Source organism: Sebastes fasciatus, chromosome 17, assembly GCF_043250625.1.
Source record: "Sebastes fasciatus isolate fSebFas1 chromosome 17, fSebFas1.pri, whole genome shotgun sequence".
NCBI lineage: Eukaryota > Metazoa > Chordata > Actinopteri > Perciformes > Sebastidae > Sebastes > Sebastes fasciatus.
Window position 1 is genome coordinate 24,869,982 of NC_133811.1, and position 23,964 is coordinate 24,893,945.

The 23,964-nt window shown below is 42.9% G+C and overlaps 1 protein-coding gene across 5 annotated transcripts in view; it reads right to left on the bottom strand.

Moving 5' to 3' along the window:
• epha10 (EPH receptor A10) overlaps window positions 1–23,964 on the bottom strand; it is a 187,061-nt gene that overhangs the window by 111,454 nt on the left and 51,643 nt on the right. The window contains exon 4 of one of the 5 annotated variants that reach the window (XM_074614600.1): window positions 21,970–22,738. The exons of the other annotated variants lie outside the window; for them this stretch is intronic. Within the exon in view, the coding sequence (XP_074470701.1) occupies window positions 22,641–22,738 (98 nt within the window). The 3' untranslated portion in view covers window positions 21,970–22,640. Of the gene's footprint in view, window positions 1–21,969; window positions 22,739–23,964 lie in introns of those variants that run through there. 5 annotated transcript variants of the gene reach the window in all.

Below are 23,964 nucleotides of genomic sequence, written 5' to 3' on the forward strand. Positions count from 1 at the left end.
GGGAGGTCTGAGGATGGATCGATCCAATCCCTCAGACAGGGGTGGAAAACTTTTCGTCTTTGAGAAAGAACGGCTGAAGGGTGGAGAAAAGACAGGGAGAAAGTTGAGGTAAGGGCGAGCGAGCAAGCGAATGAGAGAAAGAGGGAAAAAAAAGTTGAAAGGAGGCTGGAGGTAAACAGTTAGGGTGGTAGGAGTAATAAGAATTAGGTCTGTAATGCTGTTTGACCATGCAGAATGCCGGGGCGATGCAGAGTGGTGAACACGCTGAGTGCGTCACACCAGAGTGCCAGTCAAACTTTAATTAGAGCTGCAGAGTTCATGCATGCTGGAATAACCGTGTAGGTGGACCGATCCAATCCACACTACGCTGATCATACTATAAAACAAAGCAAACAGGGAAATGGACAGCACAAGAATTTGCATATGCATGAAATGCACTTTTTCTAAGTGACAGTGACCTAAGAACTTTGGTTTCAAACCTATAACCTGTTTCCTTTTAATCACAATTGCAATCTAACGTAGCAAATTTCAGACTGTATCTTTAACATAGAGCTGCAACAATAAATCAATTAGTTGTCATCTATTAAATTAATCAGAAACTATTTTGATAATCACATAAATCAGTATTTTCTTAAGACCATTTACCATTTTCTGTTATTTTATAGACCAAACAACTAATCAATTAATCGAGAAAATAACCGACAGATTAATCGACAATGAAAATAATCATAAGTTGCAGCCCTACTTTAACCCTTTGAGGCCTAGTTGCATTAATACTAGTGGCTACCTCCGGGTCTGAGAAGTGAAGCCAATGCTGAAGTGCCTTAAACTTGCATTCTTTCTAACAGCCAGCAGGGGGCGACTCCTCTGGTTGCAGAAAGAAGTCTGATTGTATAGAAGTCTATGAGAAAATGAGCCTACTTCTCACTTGATTTATTACCTCAGTAAACATTGTAAACATGAGTTGATGGTCTCAATCACTAGTTTCAAGTCTTCTTCAATACAGCATGATGTTCATTTAGTAAATTATGGTCCCATTTAGAGAGAGTTCATGAAAGTTAATTGTAATATTTTGGTTGCCTAAAAATGTATAATTCAGTGTTCGGTTGTACTTAGCTCCACCCTCTCATGTCACTTCTAGTTGCCAAAATGCCGAATTCAAGGCTTCAAAACGGCAGTCCACAAACCAATGGGTGATGTCACGGTAACTACGTCCACTTCTTCTATACCGTCTATGGTTAATACGTTAATATATTATGTACAGGACATCTGTGCATTCCATTTTGTTCATTTGTTAATTTTTTTCATTCCAAGGTACAATGCGACAGTGGGAATATGTGTTAATCGAGATGCTGTTCCCACAGTTCACAACATCATATACACCCTCCCTAGAAGTTACACCGCACAACAAACACACGACTATATGGTATTCTCTCCCAGTGGATTTCAGCAACCCCGCCATCTTTCATTTACAGTCCTTTCCCTTTATGGCCACCGCCTTTCAAAGACGGATAACATTTCCCCGCATCCTATCCATCTCCCATCACTCACTTTTTTTTTACCACCGGCCCCTTCATCCCTCCATCCCTTCCCTCCCCCTCCTGGTGTAAATCACATCAGTGAGCGGAGCGGAGCGGAGAAATCCCTTCTTTCTGAGGGAGGAGATTAGGAGTGAGCACAGACAACTGGATTTAAATAAAGATCGCCTTCCCGGCGGGGCTCATCCCTAAACTGGGAGCGAGGACGGACCCACCGTGGACATTCAGTGGGTGTGTGTGTGTGAGGGAGGAATAGTAAGAGAGAGACATGAAGAGAGAATAATCTAGAGTGCAAAGTTGCCTGCATGTGTACAAGTGTGTGTTCCTGTGTATGCATGCCTGTGTGTGTGCGTGTCATGGTGATAACTGCATTATAAAAGCAATCTGCACGGAGCATCTCAACCCAAATATAAAATGAGATTTTTTTTTTTAAGCTGAGAACAATCATACGTGCACAAACACAAGCACACACCTGCCCGATAACATGCAAATACTGACACCTGAAGGTCAGCTGCGGCTCTCTCCTGCTGGACTGTGATGCATTGTGGGGGAAGGTGGTAGAATGTGTTCCCTGAGCTGGCCTTATCGGAGGTGTCACACGGATTGAACCCCACACCCCATCGCTATCTGCTGTCGCTGGAAATTTACCGCCTCCTTCCCGCTCCCCCACCAACACGAGCTCACAGCCATTCCTGTGTCACATGACTATAACACGGCTTGTAAACAGAATACAGGGTACTTTTATAGGAACATAAAATGTTCAGCAGGTGGCGTAGCATCTCATAAGAACTGACCATCGCAGTACAGACAACGCATGCGCCATGGTTCTCCCATATGGCAATCCATTTGCATGCAAACACACAAACAATCATAGCAATCACAGTATCTGGAACAGTATCAGAAGATAAATCATCTCAGCAGATATGTTACGCAGATTGTCAGATACCATAGTACTGTACGGATAAAAGACATCTCAGCACTCACTATGACAGACGCACACTAGACAGCAGTGCTGAAGCGATTAGGCAAACATCTGTTGAATTTTGCGTTCCCAACTGTGAGATTTAGCTGCTTTCTCTGATTTATATCACTGCGTTTTGGACTGTTTTTCCAACTAAAGATTGGAAAGTCACCTTGGGCTCTATAGAATTGTGATGAGCATTTTTCACAATTTTCTTAATTGGAAAAGATTATTGACATATTAATCAATACTGAAAATAACTGTGTGAGTAAATCAGCTTTGAGCACACCAAAGAGCAGTTCATCAACAAGCTACTTGGTGTACCTACAGGGCAATGACCTGGTTAAAGACCCCGTCCAAAAATACTCATCATTGAATAATAACTTTTGTCCGATGTGTTTTTTTCCACAAAAAAAGTTGAAAGAAGTTTAATTACTGGACAAAAGATACCTCCTACTTCACTGAAAAGTCCATTCTCAGTGAATGTGCGCTGGAAGTTCAGGTTTACACATCACTTTTGTGTAAGTTGAATAATGGACCATGATTGGCTTCCAACCTAGTTGTGATGCCAAAAAATGAATGAAGTCTGATTGTATAGAAGTCTATGAGAAAATGAGCCTACTTCTCACTTGATTTATTACCTCAGTAAACATTGTAAACATGAGTTTATGGTCTCAATCGCTAGTTTCAATACAGCATGATGTTCATTTAGTAAATTATGGTTGCATTTAGAGTCAAATAGACCATAAAGCAGGGTATGCTTTCGGGCTTGGATACCTTGTGATCACTACCACGGCGTTGTTCAGCATTCGTTTGCACTAAAAACACTCTAAGCCTAGGAGTCGGCTGTTCATTTTTTCCGGTAAGTACATTTTGTTTTAAAGGTGCAGTGTGTAGGATCTGGCGGCATCTAGCGGTGAGGTTGCAGATTGCAATCAACTAAAACTTCTCCCGTGTGCTAAGCATGTAGGAGAGCTACGGTGGCTGTTGTAAGAAGGTGAATGGCCCTATCTAGAGCCAGTGTTTGGCTTGTCCGTTCTGGGCTACTGTACAAACATGGTCTATGATACAAATGTTGAAAACAGTCTTATCCTGACTCGCACAAACAAACAAAACTAAAAACACCCAAACTTTGTACTCAAGCAAAGAACAAAAGAACAAACCAGAACTAAAATCAGAGCACTTAACATGCATTATTAATAGTGTACGTTGGGTTTCCCTGAATTACAGGCCAGGACCCAAAATGAGTCCCAGGCCTGTTTCCGGTGGATTGAGCTCAAAACTACAAGAGGTATGTTTTCATAAGCTCGCTTCCTCCTCAGCGTGGATGCTGTTACATAAGATTATTCACAGTTTATCCTCGATTTAAGTAGAATCCCTTCGCTGTGTAATCAGAGAGGCAGCTCATGCATTCATTTAGAGCATTATTGCATGCTTTTCTCAATGCCACCCTATTCATTCTTCCGTGTTTACATCGCCTTAATGAGCACAAGAGGCAATTTCTCATCCCGCAGTTCTCTCTGTGGTGTTAAGCAGAATCTTTTTCATCTATTCTTGAAAAATGCAGACAGCACACTCGCATGGTACGAGCAGGGAACTCCCTAAATCCATCATTTTCTGACTTACAAGCTCCTGCGCCGGAGCTCTTCGTATATCTAATTCTTTTTCATGTCCCCAGGCAAAGCCGGCCTTGTCCCAACCCTTTCGGCGGTGGCAGAGGCCTGACACTGTATTTGCTGGGCAAAGCGATGCATGTTAAAATTTGATGAGACATTTCCTTAGTCTAGGGGGGTTTTGGTCGGAGCTGAAGCGGACCCGAAATGTTGAGGTCCCGGCCTCAATCAACATGAGGCAGGTAAGAGGAGCACAGAGGCTCGCCGGAGCTTAAAAACCTCATCTCGACAGAAATTGTAGAGGAGTTGAAGATGGCACGGAGGGAAGAAGAAAAGGAAGGAAGATAATGTAGTGGTTTGAGTACGAGGGGGAAACAAACATCAGGTGACCATCTTGATTAAAGCGATACGCCAGGAAGATTTGAGGAGCGGAGAGAGAAGCAGACAAACAAAGATTGAGAAAGTAAAAGCAGAGGTGAATACACAACTAGTTCCTCATGGACCGCAGAGCGAGTCCTGGAGGTTTTCTCCAAGCGTCACGACTCTGGACGGGAAATAAAAGGGGGGAGGAGGGTTTATGCACCGGCGGAATGGGGAGAGGGTGTTAAGTAAGTGAAGAGGCACTGAGGAGAAGAAGGGAAAAAAAAGAGAAAAGAGAAGGAGGGGGACAGATAGGAGGAGAAGTGTTGTTTTGCTCGCCGGCCCGGTCCTCCTCTGGCCCATGATTCATTGCAAATGAAATGTCACCCTGGCAGGCAGTAATGCAGGCCGGCCCCCTCCCCTCCAGCCTAATTGAATTTTACAACCATATAAACAACAGTCAGCCAGCGGGGAGAGGGAGAGAGAGAGAGAGAGAGAGAAAGAGAGAGGTTATTGATGCTTGTGTTTACAGGTGGAGGCTTCTGATGTGCCATCAGAGAGTGTGTAAAGGCCTCTGGGGAACCATAGCGCAAAGCACACAGATGGAGGGGACGCCAAAGCGGGCCCGCCACCGACACGACTCCCTCAAGACGCACGCACAAATACACATATAACCGCGACACTAAAACTGTCTGCGCTCTGAGACACATATTTGCTAAATACTGCAACATGCTTTTAGCAGATTTACCAGAGTCGCTCGTCAAAGGTTCGGCGACGATCAAGGATACAATGTGACTTTGAGCACAGTTGACTGCACTTCTTGAAAAATACAAAATAAAAAGAAAAGCACTTTAGGATTGTGATTTAGTCCCATGGTTTTTCCAATCATTTTCTACAAAGGAACAGATTGCATGACTGTTTTAGGAAGGTTCATGGAAAGGACTATGGCATGTGGTGCTACTGTGCCATTATTCTGCACACAGCAGCGTTACAGCCATCAAGCATACAGTTCAACAAAGATGGAGTATAAAGTAACAAATTAACCTTTACTTGACTTTAAATGGGCACGGTGGTGCAGTGGTTAGCACTGGCGCCTCACAGCTAGAGGGTTGCAGGTTCGAATCCGGCTTGGGACCCTTCTGTGTGGAGTTTGCATGTTCTCCCCGTGTTAGCGTGGGTTTTCTCCGGGTACTCCGGTTTCCTCCCACAGTCCAAAGACATGCAGGTTAGGTTAATTGTGGACTCTAAAATTGCCCGTAGGTGTGAATGTGAGCGTGAATGGTTGTATGTCTCTATGTGTCAGCCCTGCGATGGACTGGCGACCTGTCCAGGGTGTACCCTGCCTTCGCCCAATGTCGGCTGGGATCGGCTCCAGCCCCCCCGCGACCCCTAACGGGATAAGCGGTTGCAGATGGATGGATGGATGGATTGACTTTAAATGGATGTCAGTCATTGAGAGTTTGACTGTTCTCCACTGGAAGTCAACAACTACTTATAAACTAAACTAAATTACATAAATACTGCATGAACTTACGTAACTTACGTAATTAACCAACGCCAATTCCGAAACAAACATACTTATTTCAACCCAAACCACAATCTTTTCCTAAGCCTAACCCTGAGTCTAGTTTGTTGCATAAATAAACCTAAAAACTAAGTAAACTTAATGTTGGAAATTAATTTTGAAAAGACACCATGAGCGGAAACTGACACGCTGTCTCTGACACGTCCAAAAATGATGCTAAAGGGTACCTAGAGTGTCATAGTTTGAAGCGTAGGGCCTCTCACCAAGTGTTGAAATGACAGTTTGTTCCAGGAAATTGTTTTATTATGAGGACATTATTAGACCCATAAATAAGTCACCTACTTTATAATTTATATGGAAATAAGCCACATGCTGCTGAGTAATCTTCCCTGACATTTCACTTTAAACTATGCTTGAGTATATCCCCCCTTGTTGGTTAAGTGAGATGTGCTGGCAGAGCTTTTTCTGCAGTTGACAGCCTATACTGAAGACGGTATAGGAACAGTCAGCAGTGTCCCCGCAGGCAGCCCCGGGGGCCAGGTCAATTTGTGCTATCCTGATAGAGGACATCACCTCCATGACAGCCGAGCAGGTTGGCAGACAGACAGAAAGGCATCTGCGGCACCAGTGCAGTCTGACTCCTGCAGCTGTGTGTGGTCAATTTATTTAGAATTAACAAATCGAATCGAGGGAATAGAGAGCACTTTTCTTTAATCAAATATTGAGTAAATATGAAGCATGCTTACAATGTATTTCATTACTAAGGTGGGGTATGCCACTTTAATTCCACTGAAATCAACCCGTTCTTTCATTCTGAAAATTACCAGTCCCTCAGGGTATACAGGATAATCACTTAAAATACTGAAAACGTAAAAGCTATAAAGGCACAATTAGTTCAGCAAGCTCAGCAGAGGCAATGCTATTGTGGAAACTGACAAGAGAAGACATTTATCTTTAGGACAATTGTGTATTTTTAACAACATTAACAACTGACAATGCCACTAGTTGTACAGTTGATCCCACTGGGATATCATCTCCCGGGTCAATTTCATCCCAGGGGATATGGGCACCTGGAGGATGAAGAAAATATAAAGAGGAGAAAGTGGGAGCCTTCGGTTCATTTATTGCCACTTAAAGCTGTGACATAGCCTTCCGCAGGCCTCTCTGACCACTGCACTTACAGGTACCACATACAGAGCAGCAGCCTTTTCAACAAACTCGAAAGCTAGCAAGAGGAAACTGCCTTTTGTCACTGCCTGCCAGAATGGGATTTGAGCTGGACTCCCACACACACACACAAACACAGCTCTTTGGCTTGCAAACCCTGCTACTGGTGGACAGGGACTAGGTGCTATTGCATATTATCATGTATTCCATAGACAATGCAAGTTGTCAGTCGTGGCCTTCCAAGCTGTAAATTAAAGCTTACAAACACTTGGAGAACTCATTTTGTAAATTAATTAGCCTTGGTTGAGCTAAAACCACAATATTCCCCCTGAAGCACGAAACTCCAACAGTTATACATGTCAGTATATCAAAGTCAGTCAGTCAGTATAGTTCTCAAAGCATGTGGCACGCCCCCTTAGTGGGGCATAAATGCATGACAGGTGGGGCGCACGTGACCGGGGAGGAAATGTTTTGACGGAGCTAGTATTTTAAAGGGGCTAATGTTTTGACGAAGCTAAATTTTTTAAGGAGCTAATGTTTTACCAGCGCTAATGTTTTGACGGGGCTATTGTTTTGATGAAGCTAATGCTTTGACGGAGCTCATGTTTTGACGGAAGAAATATTTTGACGTCGGAATCCATTTCATAACAGAACAGTAAACAAATCGACAGCTCAACATTATAAAAGAAATAGTTCCTGGGTGTCCTGATGGCCAAGGATTTTAACACACTGACCATGTAAGCACGACTCAAGTCAGAGTCCACCATTGTTGTATGTCACCCCCCTCAATTCTTGTCAACTGTCAAATATATCCTATCTGTAATGAAGACAAAAACATTAACCTTCAACTCAACCGATGACATTGTTTCAGCCTCCATGGTAGCTCTACTTTGAGATGGTCACGAAACCAAAACTCCAACCTGCTTCCAATCTGTCTTCAACCTGTCACGCAAACATTTTTTCTTTCTATCAAACAGTGAAAAAATGTATGTATGTCTGTCTTACAGTCTCTCTGCCTGCTTGTTCATCTTCTTATTCAGCATCTAGTGTTTTTGCAGTCTGTCCCTCCTCTGCCCATCTGTCTTTCCATATAATAGTCCACTGGCTGGTCTATCTACCTCTATCTGCCTTACGACTGCTGCCTCATAAACTGGGACCAGATTTATCCTTGTGCCAAATGAGAGTAACGACGCAGGGATAGATGAGGCTGGATAGATGAGATAGCGCGGGGGAAGGACAAATAAAAACAGTAAGGGGCGAGGCTGCTTGCTTGCATGCGTGTAAATGTGTGTGCGCGATCGTGGTGCATTGCATTAGGACGGCGAAGGTATGAGCTGTCGAGTTCACTGGGGGAGGCGATGAGTATCCATCACAGCTTGTTAGAGAGGTAGTAACAAGCTGACACCTTCTTAGTTTGTTTTCATGTTCAAAAAAAATGTTGACAACGTAACTAATGCTCGTCAGTGAGTGACAGAAGATGTGGGACTATTTTCGGATTGTAAAAACGGCCAAACTGTGCGTGTGTGTGTTTATGTTACGTGTCCCTGGCTCAGCAGGACGCCCAAGCCTCCCTGCTGACGTTGACCTTCCCTCCAAGCAGGCGGTCCTGTTTCTCCCCACCGCACCCACCCCGACTCTCTCTTTCCATCCATAAATCCCTCCATCCAGCCTTCCTCCTTCCCTCAATCCTCGCCTCCGTCACGTTGATCCACCCGTCCCTCTCTCCATCTGACTGGATGATGCTTGCAGTCCTTGATCCAGAGCGTGGAAAGGCAACTTCATAAATACACCATCCATCACCGCCAGGCGGGGGCCAGTTGAAGCCACATGACACGCCATTGATTCGGTGTGTGTGTCTTCTCATTGCCACGACAACACGTGCGCACATTTATACAGTAGAACCAACCAAAAGGTAAAGTATGAGCATTCAACTGTGCTTATACACACTTGGATGGAGTTTCCATGTGTAAAGAGAAGGAACACAGAGCGTCGGTGTTGACAAACAGGTATGTTTGTGCATTTCCATCCAGGTATTATACATGCAAACAGAGACACAGTCCACTGCACTACAGGCATCCACAGCAAACTTACACACCAACAAACTGTGAAACGTACAGCTCGTGTGTCCACATGTATGTTGTGCATGAGCAGGTCAACCGATAATTCCTCGTGCAAGATTTTCCGTGCGCAAATATGAGTGTGTGTATTGAGAGTGTGTATTGAGTGTATATCTGCGCGTGTTGCCCGGCTAAACATGTACACGGGCAGGCATGTGTGAACTAGTGTTTTTCCCCATGTCCGATTTTTCAATCTGTGCAAACACGGCGACGGTTCACTGCGCCACGCGGACTCTCGCTGTTCCGCACTCCGCTCTCTCAGTGTGTCCTGTGTGATGGATGATAGGGAGGGAAAATAACTAATTCAACAGTAGATTTACATTGTTCTGGATGGCGAGCAACACAACACCACCACAGAGAGACACATAGTGAGAGAGAATGAATAAGGGAGGAGGGGAAAGTTGAGCTCTTGCCACCTACGAGTGATGTGGTTACATGTTGGCGTTTGTTTGTGCATTTTGCATTGCTTGATTAGTAACTGAATAAAAAAGGAGGGGAAAATAATGGACTGCAGACGAACATGGACTATCTGTCTTTCACATCAGCCGTAGATGTCTGGGGGGGATGTTTTGAAGCCTTGATTTACTGAATCCAGAAGATCCAAATTTGGCTAAGCTGATAGGCTGGTTGAGATAAGCTGCTCTTTAAACCTTAAAGCGAGACTATGCAACGGTTGCCTGTATGTCCAAACTGCAGACATATTTGCATCCACTCAAAACAGCTTAGCAAACGCCACAGTCGGAGAAAACTATCTGTTGTGGGATGGTGTGTAATCTGGTTGGGCTTTTACAGAATATAGAGTATGAGTTTGTCATGTGTTTTAATAATGTCATGTTAGGATACAGACAAAGACAAACTGCAAGAGAGGAACACTGAGAAACACAAAAGAGATTCAGGCGCTAGGAGTTTTGTTTTATTTTCTTTGTCTTAAGAGACACTTCTGAAAAGATCTGATCTTCTATTCCCAAGGCCAGTTTTCCTCCCTGTTGCTCAGTGGTGTTAGGACATCACAGGAAATTAAAGCGCATAAAGAGAAAGGCACGAAAGCTCTGCATCTTTCAAGCTGTCACATCTCTATTTCTGCCTGTTTGGGGGCCGTCCTGCTTTGCTATTCTTGAGAGAAGCAGTGTCATTTTCAAGACAGTGTCAAGGTAACGTCTCGTATAGTATACGACAGTAAGGTAAAGGGTATTTTAGCAACCCGGTCTCACTCCCAACTCGTCAAATAGCGCAAATTGGGCAGCACCCCTCGGTCTCGGAAGCCGATGCACGGAGGGTACCCTTTAGCAAAAGTATGTGATGAACCGGGCTTTCAACTAACTCCAATGTAAACCCACCCATGGTCGGAGCAAGCGACGTAATATCCTTAGCGTGAAACTAACGAGCGTATATTGCGGTATTTGATGAACTGGGAGTGAAAATGTGTTGATTTTAGGGAAGGGCTTGAGACAATAATGAGACGTTGCATACTATATACTCTCTCTCTCTCTCTCACTCTCCCTCTTTCTCTGCCCCCACCCCTGCACCCCCACCCACCTAACGTCCCCCAATCTCTCGGTGCGCCAGTGGACCAGAGGCTCTGCAGGAAACCTCTATACCACAGCACTAGTGGAAATGTCACCCATAACACTCGCCTCAGGATGCCAATCACTTCACCCTGCTCCCCACCGTGAGAGAGTGTGTGTGTGTGTGTGAGAGAGAGGGAGAAAGAGAAAGTACCAGAGAAAGAGAGAGAGAGAGAAAGACCATGGGACACATCCATGTGTGTAAAGAGAGCATGTAACAATTATTGATATAGTATGCGCACAAAATCCCCCACATCTCCACCAGAATACAAAATACGATTTAGCCAAAGTGTATGTCGAGATTTATGTTTTCGTGTTTGTGCTCGGTGATGTGGGAGCGTCTGAGTGCCTCTGTGTGCTAATGAGCCTGTCCATCCAAGGGGATTATGGGTTGTCTAGTCAATATGAGGACTACAGGTGTTTCTGGGACTGTGCATGATTATACATCAAAACAATGAGTGAATGAGTGTGTACGTGCGTGAGTGTGTGTGTGTGTGTGTGTACGTGTGTGTGTGTGTGTGTGTGTGTGTGTGGTAGGCAGAAGACAGAAACAGATGGAGTGGGTTATGAACAAATAACGCACATGAGCCTATGAGAGAGTGGGAGTAAGCCCATGTCTGAGCACGCATATGTGGTGTTGTTTGCTTCTGTGTGTGTGTGTGTGTGTGTGTGTGTGTGTGTGTGTGCTGCACATGAGCGTGCGTACATGCAAATGTCCAAGAAAAAAATCCACGGTGTACGTTTACGTGCATATGTGAGAGGGTGTGTGCGTTTGCGTGCGTGCATTGAAGGAGGGGGGGAGGATTGGGAGCACAGAGGCGCAGGTGTCCCCATCCATTCTCATCGGGATGTGTTGTGATTCTGTTGTGAATGTGTATCAGTAGTGTGCACGAGGGGAGGGTGTGCGTGATGGGGAGGGTGATGACAAATGACAACAAAATGAGGAAGGCAAGGGGATGGAGAGCCAAGCTGGCACAGGCTGGCATGCCAGGCTCGCTGTGCAGCCAGAGGGGGGGGGGAGGGACTCTGTCCTCACGGCGGGCCCCTCAGCCGAGCTGTGGATACAGAGACAACAGCCGGCGCATACACACACACACAGTCCCGTACGCAGAGTAGCAGCAAACAGTGCTGGCATTGCAGCCTGTCACATACAAACACGAGCCTTTGTACAAATGTACAATTATGGGGTGCAGGTTTGTGATATCTGAGGTTTATTTATAAGTGCACAGTGAAATTACTTAGAGCCTCTTCAGTTTGTAATGACGAGCAAAGAGAAAACAGAGCTTCAACCATTTTTAGATTGACCGAGTGAACAGCTCACCAATAAGTACAACTGGTTGAGCTATTTGAACGAGTGACAAAAAACAATCTTCAAGACTAATCCTGCAAATCCAGTCACCTTTGACTTTGCACTTCCAGATACATTAAGGATATTATTTTTTCATTCCCCTCCCGAGACCACGGTGAGACCCCGCATGCTAAAAATGATTACCGCTTTTAATGCCGTTCCTGTTCAGACCTCCTTTTGAATAAGAGCGCGTGTGTGTGCCGCCGCGCTCGTAATCTTTTGACCGTTTCGACAGAATAAGTACGTCTCTCCGAGGTTAAGTGGGGGCAGACGGATCTATACACTGATCCCACATCAATTTTGAACAGATGGAAAATTATTACTGGAGGTTGAATGGGGATGGGAAGAGGTGATTGTGGGACAGCAGGTCAATTGCCCGACAGTGCCTTCTCACCTACAATATATCATTTTTAACGGAGGAGGAGGGATGCACATGAATGGCAGCCAGGTAGCGTGTATATGTGTGTTACTCCCAGCCTCCCTACTCTGGTCCCTGGAGCCCAAGAATAAGAAGAAGTCACTGCAGGACACACTTGCACACACGGAAACACTTTGTAAGCTGTCTTGGGCCCCAGCGTCCCTCTGCTGTGTCGCTTCAGGACGCAGAGAATTACATAGTCTGACATAATCAGACTTGGAATGTATTTTCAGCCTAAGAGGCAGCTTGTCCTCACAAAAACTTCAGAGTCAGAGTGTGATTCACAATCTGCCCTTATCAGCGACTGTGTGGCCCAAAAATAACGAACATGAGCGACCCTCGAGGGCCAGTGGTATGTTGACTCGACGCTACGGTGCCCCTTTCAACACTCATCACTGTAAGCTGTATTCTCTCGTCACCTCGCCATCACTCCATACCAGGCGTCAGATCCACTGGTAGCAGTTCACCTATAAGTATACTACATACTATCATTGGCAAAACCCCTCCATATATCCGCTCACTACTCAATATCTCCAACAGTAACCGCGATTTACGTTCTAGCAAACTGATCAGTTTGGTCATTCGAAAAGTCTGCACCTCCTTTGGTCGTCACTCATCTGCTTAAATAAAGGTAAAATAAATAAATAGGTTAGTTTCTCTTTCTGTTCATTCTTTCCTGTCTTTGTTAACAAATGATCACGTATAGGCGTTATCAAGACAATACAACTATTGCACATATTTCTTTCAATCAACTTCTATCTTAATATTTTTTTATATCAAGATGGATACTGATAATGTCTCTGAAGAGTTTCGTCACTGTCCTGTGAAGATCAAGTGTCTCCAAAATGTCTTCTTTCTCTGTGCTAAGTAAGTAAATTTATTTTTTCAAAGTATCATGCACTTAACAAATAGGAACAATACAGACATAACAAAAAGGAACAATAACATAATGAGAGTGAAAGAACAAATACAATACACCTCCATGCTTGTCAAGCAAAGTCAAACAATGTCAAAACAAATGAACACAATCCATCTTCCACATTACAGCTAGAAAACAAAACGTAGGCACAGCTGAGGCACAGACTGTGCCTTTAACACATCAAACATAAAGCGCCCCCCCACGCTGTTGTTAGGCATTTAAGATAAACTGAGCTAGGTGAAACCATTTGTCTGTAAGCAGGACATTCTGCAGACATTTTAAGGAAAAGCTCTGTATCTAAGATTGTGATATAAAAGGACAATAGAGCAAAAAGTGCATTTCATTTCGACCTTTCCCAGATCACACAGGTGACACTTTCTATTCTCCCTCTGGAATTGAGTGGAAACGTCCAGTTTTTCACCGCCAGAGGCAAGTTACCACACCTCAAACTGGGTTATTTTGAGCTAAGGACAAAAAAAGCTGAGTTTTCAGCTTTGCGACAATGCATTTCTTCATATAATCTAACTGTTTTTTAAATGGTTTATTTGATATCGACGTTTTGTCAAAACATGCACAATGATGTTAAGTGGAAATAAACAGGTTTCTTACACAAACAGTCAGGTTAATATGTCTTCTAGTAGGAGGAAGAAATGGTGCTGCATTTATTGGCTGCGCTGTTAATCTTCCCTCATTGTTCCATTTGGATTTATATTCTATTGTACCTTCTGTATATCATTTGTACTTGCTGCTGAATAACACAATTTCCCCACAGGGATCTATATCTAACTATACATTCTCCACAGGGACATATATCTATATAGCTTAGTTTACATTCTCCACAGGGATCTATATCTCTATATCTTAGTTTACATTCTCCACAGGGATCTATATCTCTATATCTTAGTTTACATTCCCCACAGGGATCTATATCTCTATATCTTAGTTTACATTCCCCACAGGGATCTATATCTCTATATCTTAGTTTACATTCCCCACAGGGATCTATATCTAACTATATATTACTCACAGGGATATATAACTACTGTATATATCTTAGTTTACATGCCCCACACGGATATATATCTATATATCTTAGTTTACATTCCCCTCGGGGATATACATCTATACACTATATCAAAGTTTACATTCTCCGCGGATATATATATACTGTATAGATATATATATCTATATATACTGTATAGATATATATATCTATACAGTATATATATATCCGCGGAGAATGTAAACTTTGATATAGTGTATAGATGTATATCCCCGAGGGGAATGTAAACTAAGATATATAGATATATATTGTATATATATATATATATATATACTATATATATATATATATATATATATATATAAACAAAAACAGAGGGGAAGTAAAGAAAAAAAAATCTGTATGACAAGTAACAAGCTGTCTTAATAATCTCTTTTTATGCCTTACTGACATTACACCTGTCACTTACTTCTACCCAAGAGTTTCTCTTTCAGGATATTTCCCTCCTTAACTGGATGTTTGACTCAGCTCAGTGGTCATGAGTGAGGCAGAGAGAAATGAGGCTGTCATGTCGGGTGAGTTAGCAACATGATTAAACTGGATGGCAACCTTTTCTAACTTTGATGCATTCGTGTCGGCTGTATTTAATTCATGAGTCTGGTGTGAAAGATTGAAAGTGGTAAGAGAGGGAGGCGGAGAGGAGAGGAGAGGGAAGGATGGAGGTTGTAATTTGCGGGTTTATCCCACCTTCTCACTGATCCTGCCTGTGGCCAAAGAACCCTTTTTCTGTGGTTTTATTTCCTTCTTCTCCATTCTCTTCTATCAATACCCCCTGTGACTTGCACTTTTCCCTCTCCTCAACATCTTCCAACTTACTTACTAGTTTTTCACTTCCAACCTCCTCATCTTTACTCTCACTTCTTCTCATCTCTTCCCCCCCATTGTCCTCCCTCTCTTAATTTACATCACCCATTCTCCCGATTTCTCATTTCCATCTCTCACAGGCATCTCTCCACACCGCCATCTCTCCACACCGCCATTGTGTTCGTTTGAAATCATCCTCCGCTTTTACAACTCATATTTTATGCATTCAGCTCTTATGCATAACAACTAACAAATAGCAACCACTAGAATTCTCTGACTGCTCTTCTCTGCAACACCGTGTATTCCTTCCTGCTCGTTTTCCCCCCTTTACATTTTCATTTCTTCCCCATACCCATACATCAGACCGGCAATACGTCATCCAGAGTAGGCTCTCATGACCTCGCCTCCTTTTGGGGAAAAACAATCCCATGTCCCTCGTAGACGGTAACAGAGTTAAATTGAAACATGTCTCCAAACTTCTACTTTAAACAAACCGGTAATAGTAATAACGCTATGCCGAAGAGTTGCTGTGTAGCTGGTTGCACCAACAATAAATCCAAAAACGCTGATTTGTTCTCCTGTCGTGTCCTAAACAAGATATAATAGATGGACTTTATGACTCCAAGCTATAGACCAGACCAGCATCGCGTCATCACTGAGGCTGCGCTTCCTTTTGTGGGGAAAGAAACTCGCCGTCACAGGAGAGAAAATGATGAAAAGCTGTTGTGTAGCGGGTTAACCGAGGCTTTCACACTGAGATCTGAGGCACATACGATACATGAATATTCACTGTCAGAGTGGTAAATCACTAAATGATGCAGGTGACAGTGACTAGCGTGGCGAGGTAACGTTAGCTTGAGTGGGAGGCTGCTGCAGTAATACAGTCATACATTAACGTTATACCAGCATCAGACTGTCATCTCCAGCAGTTGGCTATTAACAGGTTGGTTATTTACAGTCAACACTTAGCCTGAAGTGATTCAATCAGATATGTAGAGATGTCTGGATAAGCAATATCCGGCCACTGTGTTGGACGGGGGAAGACTGAAGGGACATGGTGGCAATCAACCTTAAATTATTAATGTATCGTAAATGCTTAGGTTCAGGCAAAATAAAAAACAAACGTTTGTATAACAAGAAATTAATGGGTACAAATTTGTCAAAATTACAATCCAAACATACGTCAAATTGCATTGAAGTACCCGTATGTACCGGTCTGATGTATAACATCCTCATGTTTCCTTTCCTTCCTTTCTTTCTTACCTTGCCTGATTCTCCCTAGGTGAAGGAAGGCAAGGGAAAGATGAATGGTTGGCTTCCCTCCAGCTCACATTTTCAATAACATATAGGACATTTTAATGGTCTTTCTGCAAGAGAGCCGTGCATATAGAATGCATGCATGTCTATGTGGGAGCATTTCGACATTTATATTAGTGTGTGCAAATTTTGCTCACGTTGGCCGGCTAAATAAATACATCAGATGAAGGAACACATTTGTCTCCCAGGAGAATGTGAATTATTTCAAATGAAAGCTGGGGAGAGAGATGACTAACAGTGGCGGGTGGGTGACGTGGCTGGAGAGGATTGGCGGGAGATGGAGAAGGATGGAGGGAGAAGGGGGGGGAGGACCAGATGGGCAGGGGTGGCACCGAGCCAGGGAGAGCTGGTAGAAAGTAAAAGGGTAAAAAAAAAGAAAAGAAAGGTGCGATAAAAGAGAGAAGGGGCATGAAAGAGGAGTCGGAGAGGGAAAGTGGGGGCGGTGGGCGATAGCGGCTTTTGAGAGGCTTTTGTATAAAAGGCACAAATCAGTCGGAGGGAAGCGAGGAGAGGGAGGTTTAAGAAAATAAAAGTCAAAGGAGAAAATACGAGGCGACGTCTGTCTGAGACAAAAAGAGTTCGGGGAGGGAGGGTTGACGAGGACATGACGAGAAGTGACAAAAGACAGAGGGAGCGACTTCAGAAACATATGATTGGGCGAATTTTGAGCGCACACAAACACTCTCTCTCCAGACACACACACACACACACACACACACACGAGATGAATCTCGGAGCTTCTCCAACAGATTTCAGCCTGTTAACCTGCCTCAACCCGGCCTCAACCTGCCACATGGTCTCCACAGGGGGCAGGGAGGGAGGGCTGGAGAGACAGAGACAGCAAGTGAATATTGAAAAGAAAGGGGGGGAGAGGGAGGGAATGATGATAGAAAAGCAAGGAGAGGAGAAAATGAGGAGGTAGAGAGCGAACTAACGGAGGTTTTAGAGGAAGTCATGAAGCTCCGCTGAGATCAGTGGGGTAGAAATTAAGCGCACACTTATTTGGCAATGTAGGGAGTGCACGGAGGGGGTGAACGGGTGAGGGGAAATAAAGAAGCGAGAGGGGATGGGGGGGCGAGGAAAGGGGGAGGAGAAGGGAGGCGTGTAGTAAATTACAGAGGGAAGGAGAGCAATGGGAAGGAATAGCAGGGGTGGCGAACGTGCCTGGAGCCGGATTGCGGAGCGCCAAACAACGGAGATAATAAGAGAATCTGCTGAAGGCGCGCGGCTACGCTCGGTAATTATATAGAAAGAGCAGCCTGCCTTAATTAGAACAGGATGGAGCTCATGAGTGTGACAGAAACACACACGCAAATACACATGAAACACAGCATTTATAGCGAGGTGAATCATTACATAATTTATTTTTCCCCCCTCGGTCTGTTCCTGCTGGAGGCATTTCGTAATGAGATTGGAGAACACATGTGTGATTGTGAGAGCTCATCACCGCGAGTACATGTAGTGCAAATTTGTGAATGCATGCAGGGTCAAGATATATAGCAGCAATGCTGTGTGTGCACATGCTGCAAAGGATGATTCCACACTCCAGTATATCACTTCTAACGGCTCTGTTATTTAATTCTCTCTTCTTTTTTTCCCCCCGCTTCCACACCTTTATTACACAAGAGGAAGCTGACTGAGCATATATGCTAATTTCCAATAACATCCTCCTTCACATTCACAATTAGAAGCTGGTCAAGTGCCACCGCGGTCTTCCAGCCTTCTGAGCGCCGGGGGATTAAGTGTCTCTCATTCATTCTTTCTATAGTGGATTTATGGTAACTTGATTTTAAGTGATAAATGAAGGGGAAACTGAGAATAACAGACTTTTAACACTGCGAACATTTTCTTGAGTCAGCTTTTCTACAATTAGACATTCATTCAGTAATTATGCACAAAGCTGGAGAATTGAAAATCTCTTATTTCTCAGATTTATATTTCAAGATTTAAATCCTAAACCTCTTTGTTGTGCAATTTTGTTTACTGGGCTTGTTTTTTTTAATCCAATGGTACTACAAGATTGTGTTTGGGTCCGTTTTTCTTTTTTTTTTTTTTAAAGAGGACCTATTATGCTTTTTCCCTTTCCTTTGGTGTGATTTATCGTTTTTTGTGCATGTAAAAGGTCTGCAAAGTTGCAAAGAACAAAGCCCACCCCAAAGGGAGTTACTCTTCCCCACAGAAACACATAATTATACAGTGCTATAAGCAACTTATAATACATTACAGGTATGTTTATAATGCATTATAGACATGAGTCTCAGAGAAAGTGTTACCAATATATAAAATAAGAATGAAAAAAAGAAAAGAAAGCAAACACATTTGCTGTATCTTCTTAAGACACAGTTAAATAAAGTTAACTTAAGTTAAATAAAGCTAACTTCAGTCTGTCAGCAATTTAATAATTATACCTGTATCAGCATTAAAATGGCAGAAAAGGTTAGAGAAGGTACACTATGACCACAGATGTGAAGTAATCCAGTGTTACCGGGGTCTGGCTGGCGTGCCTGTTACATTGCGTGTGTTAATAATCCTCTTCTCTCCTGCACACAGCACTATCCGCTCACACCATTATCAGTAGCTACTCACTGGCTATTCAATATTATTGACCTGCACTGAGACGCTTAGTGCATCTGCTTTCACGCAGTTACACAATTAGACCCAGGAGTAAATAAGACGCAGTTACAGAAGCTGTATACAAACACACACACAGAAATAAGCTGACTATCATGTTATGATTTGCATTCATTATATTATGTTTCACAGCAGTCAGTCATGCATGTCCTCCAGAAACACATACATGAGCGTGACACACTGCTGTTATCGCACTATCCACTTCTACCAGGCACACACACAGAGGCTCAATGTCTTTCTTGTCCAGACACACAATTAAATCAACCCAAGTGTGTGTGTGCGCTGTGGAGTCGAGCGTACCACAGCAGTGCTGCTGAATGTGTGTGTCCTCGCTATATGTGTGTGTGTGTGAGCAGTCCCAGCGCAATTCCTCAGTTTAGTGGAGCATTACGGCTGATCAATAGCTCTGGTGCAGTGGGAGATGTCGGGGTTGGGGCTGCATATTCATACCATTACGGCTCAACTGAGAAATGAGGCGCTACATGGGAAGTATGTGTGTGTGTGTATAGATGTATGTGCGTGGGTAGATTCCTCTTAGGGGGCATGACAGGCCCTGTCACCTAGTAGACCGCACTGTTACTCGCTAAACTGTACCCAGGGAAGGTCGAAGCATAAGATCTCTCTCTCTCTCTCTCTGGGCTTCCTGTCTTCATTGGCGCTGTCACTGGACTTTAACATCCTTGTCTGCTTGCTCCGTTGGCAACAAGCCTGGTCTGTCCTCTATTCCCCCTTTACTCCTGCTGTTCCTTCAAAAGTCCCTCCAGTCACTGTTAGAAATCACATATTGTCCTCTCCTCACCTTCGCCTCTCCAGCGTTTCCCGACATTGCTCATCGTGCGCTCTGTGTCTGTTGGTTTTGTCCGTTCGTCAGATTTTATTGTCCTCAGCTCAGCTTTTATTGCAGACGAAGCATTGTTGGTAATTACAAAAAGCAGGTCAAGCAACACATACTTTGCTTGCACAACGGACCAACTGCCAATATCAGTGGGCAGCACTTGTCTCCAACTTTCAAACACTTACAAGAAGGGCCAGGAATTCTGCAACACAGCCAACGTTCTGCATGATCAGCATAGCTGATTCTACCAACTTCACTACTAATACTTCTTTCCATTCTCACTTAGATCTTTTGTTATAAACTACTGGTTCCTCTAACAAGCTGAGTGTGTTTCAACAGCTCATCATTAACTTTGTTGAAAGGACACAGGCAGTTGTTTTTCCTTCCCTTGTTCTTTGTAAGTTTGTCTCCGTCTGTCTGTTCCTATCCAGGTGTCTCTCACATCCACCTACAGGCCTGTCTGTTTGTTGCCTTTGTTCTACTTTCTAATACTACTACTTTGTCATATTTTCTAACATCATGCAATCCCACAATATCTACCCAAACATCTTGGTCCAGATGCATACAATTATGTGTATGTACAAAGTTGGGCTGTCAATCGATTTAAACATTTAATCGCGATTAATCGCATGATTGTCCACGATTAATCGCCTTTAATCACAAATTTAAAAAAAATTAAAATCCCAAGTTGCATTAATGCGTTACATAAATTAGTGGCGTTAAAACGAATTAGCATTGACGAGTTAATATTGCGTTAACTTTGATAGACCTAGTTGTTATGCTTGTTATGTATGTTATGTTTTTTCATCTGCTTACCCGTAGCCCCCTCCTTCCCCCTACCCATCAGTCCGTGTGTCTGGATGTGATTGTGCCTGTGTATGTCGCTTTTTGTCGTTCGTCTCCTGTCTGTCTGTCTCACACCGTTTCCCCCCCCGACTATGTTAAAGCGTCTTTGAGAAAACTATAAAGCGCTATATAAATCTAATATATTATTATTATATTATTATGTAACATGACGTAAAAAATTCCACTACGGGTGGTTGTTATATATTCACGCTGTTATGTTGTTATATTATTATTTTAACACAAACCATGATCTTTTTTTCTAACCATAACCAAGTCTTATTGTTGCCTAAACCCAACCAATCGTTACACAAAGATAACCACGTGGCATTATACATTTCTGCGAGCATCATACTGAAATAGCGGATATGAAACATACTGTATTTTTCATATCCATAGTTTTTTTTTGGTTCAGAAACATCGACATTCAACGCATCCTGTGATTTGCAGAAATGTACAACGCCAAAATTTTTTTCAGGCTGAGTGCGTTGCTCAATCATCATCAAATATCAGACAGGTAATCAACGATGACTTCTTTTATAGCACCCACTCAGAGCTTCACAATACAGGATCAAATTAAAAGAAATGAAAGAACACATTAGCACGAAGAATAAAAAGTATGCCTCCGTACTTATGCATCTTTTCGCTTTCAATTAATTACCGTATCGGCAGGAGTTCTCAAGATAAATTCCCTTGTCTGTCTTTACGTAGTTTAATCGTCTTAACATTTTACTGGCACAGTGAAGTCAAGGTGAAGAACATTATCAAGGTCTCCACTTGGATAAAACCCCAGCTGTAAGTCGGATCTGTAAATCTTACCCATAAAACCCCACCGCTGGCAGGAGGAAACGAAACAGAACAAGTTCATCTCCAATAATAGCAATCAATTGCAACCATCAAGCAGAACAACAGCTGAAAGAGTTCAGCCCTCCTACTAAATCACCCCTCCATTACGAGGCACACAGTCTGCTGTCCAGTGACTACGACACCCACGTTGCATTGCACAACAATGCAAGATGGGGTGTGAAAGCTAACAGCAACAGTCAGGCAGATCAAACTGCCGCTGCTGTATGAGCAATAGGCTGTGACAAAAGATACCAATACTGTCCCTCTGTGTTTACGTCAGAGTGAGACACCCCACGCCACCCACCGGCTTTACACTGGCAACGCTTCATGCACTGTAAATGTGTGTGTGTGTGTGTGTGTGTGTGTGTGTGTGTGCAGGTCATTCAGGCTACATTCAAATACTAGAAGAGAGGCTGTGGTGTAAAACTCATTAGGGCACAGCCATCTCAAGAAAGATTACATTAGTCACCGTGTTCACACTCACACAAATGACTGTTCAGCTTTACGGTTCAAATACCACGACTCACATGTCGATACGTGTGATAATAACACTCTATGGACGTACGCATGAATCAAGGTAAGGCCCTCAGCATTGATGTCAGTGTTGAACAAAAGCAGGAATGGATTGACATTAAGTGCAAAAGGCTTTTTCTGTTCTTCTATTGTCTGTCTTTTACCTTCTCCTCTTCTCAACACTTGTTAACAGTCTTCTTGATTTCTCCTTTCGTTCCTTGCTCATATGCAATTATTTCTACTATTCTCCTTCACTCTTACAGTATCTGTTGCATCTTCACAGCTCGACCTTTCCTCTCACTTGCAGCCTCACTTCTCACTTCTTTCCTCCCCTGTCTCCCTCTCTTCTGTTTCACTGCAAAAACCTTCATCTTATTAAAGCTGCAATCATTAACTTTGAACAAATGTGATAAAAAGTTTTATAAAACGGTCATTATATCCTGACAGTCGTGCATGAGACAGATAATCTGTGAAAAGAAAGTCATGTTCCTCTGCCTCTTCCTAGTGCTTGTAATGGCAATTACAAGATTTTACCATGCCCAAAGGAAAATAACCAATCAGAGCCAAGCAGACTCTACAGCAGCTGTCAATCACTGCTCACGAAACTGCAAACTCCGATCAAACAGTCACGCCTCGCTTCCATAAAGCTCTGTGTACGTATGCGGGTCAACCAGAAGTTCATTCCTTCCTATGGGAATCCTGTGATCTCCGATGCGTTTACGAAACTCATGCTTCAATCTTTCTTTTTCTTTTTTACGGTCCTTGAGTACGTTGAAAAAATCTAACTTTTGCGGCAGTTTAGCATAACATACTAACTTGCTAACATGCCAAGTTAACTTTAAGTTAACATAACATGCAAACTTCCTCAGCGAATTAATAAACTGATAAATGAATGTAATATTATTTATACATTTTTTCCTAAGTGAAAAGCTCGACAGCATATTTATAAGTTCTGTGAACTATTTTGTTAAAGGACGTATGAAACACGATGTGTTCTGTTCTGTATGTTACACAGCTAGCATGCTACCAATGTTACCTAAATATGGCAGAGCAAACATTTTCATGTTTCAAGAAAATGCAACTTTCATGGCACAAAAAAGGCAAAAGTTAATTTAAAGGCTGGACTTTCTGTTTGTTTCTCATACCAGAGAAATTGTTCATTCATTCCTATAGTAATGTCCATGATCTCTGATTTATTCATTCGCCTTTAGCAAATTCATAAACTGATTGATGAATATAATACAACTCAATTTATACATTCTTATCTAAGTGAAAAGTTCAACGGCATGAGAGCAGTTTTGTGAAGTATTTTGTGAAAAGACGTATGAACCACTATATGTATTCTATGTTACACAGCCAACATGCTACCAAGACCGGAGCACACATTTTCATGTTTCAAAAAAATACAAAAAATACAAAAGTTAATTTAGAAGCCGGATATTTTTTTGCATTGTTCTCACTTTATTTCTCATACGAGAGGAATTGTTCATAGTTTGATGTTATTATGGCAACGGAACTGAAAGACATCAACAGTACTTGAAGTAGTCAATCAACTCTCCTACCTTCACATCTGCTTTGCAA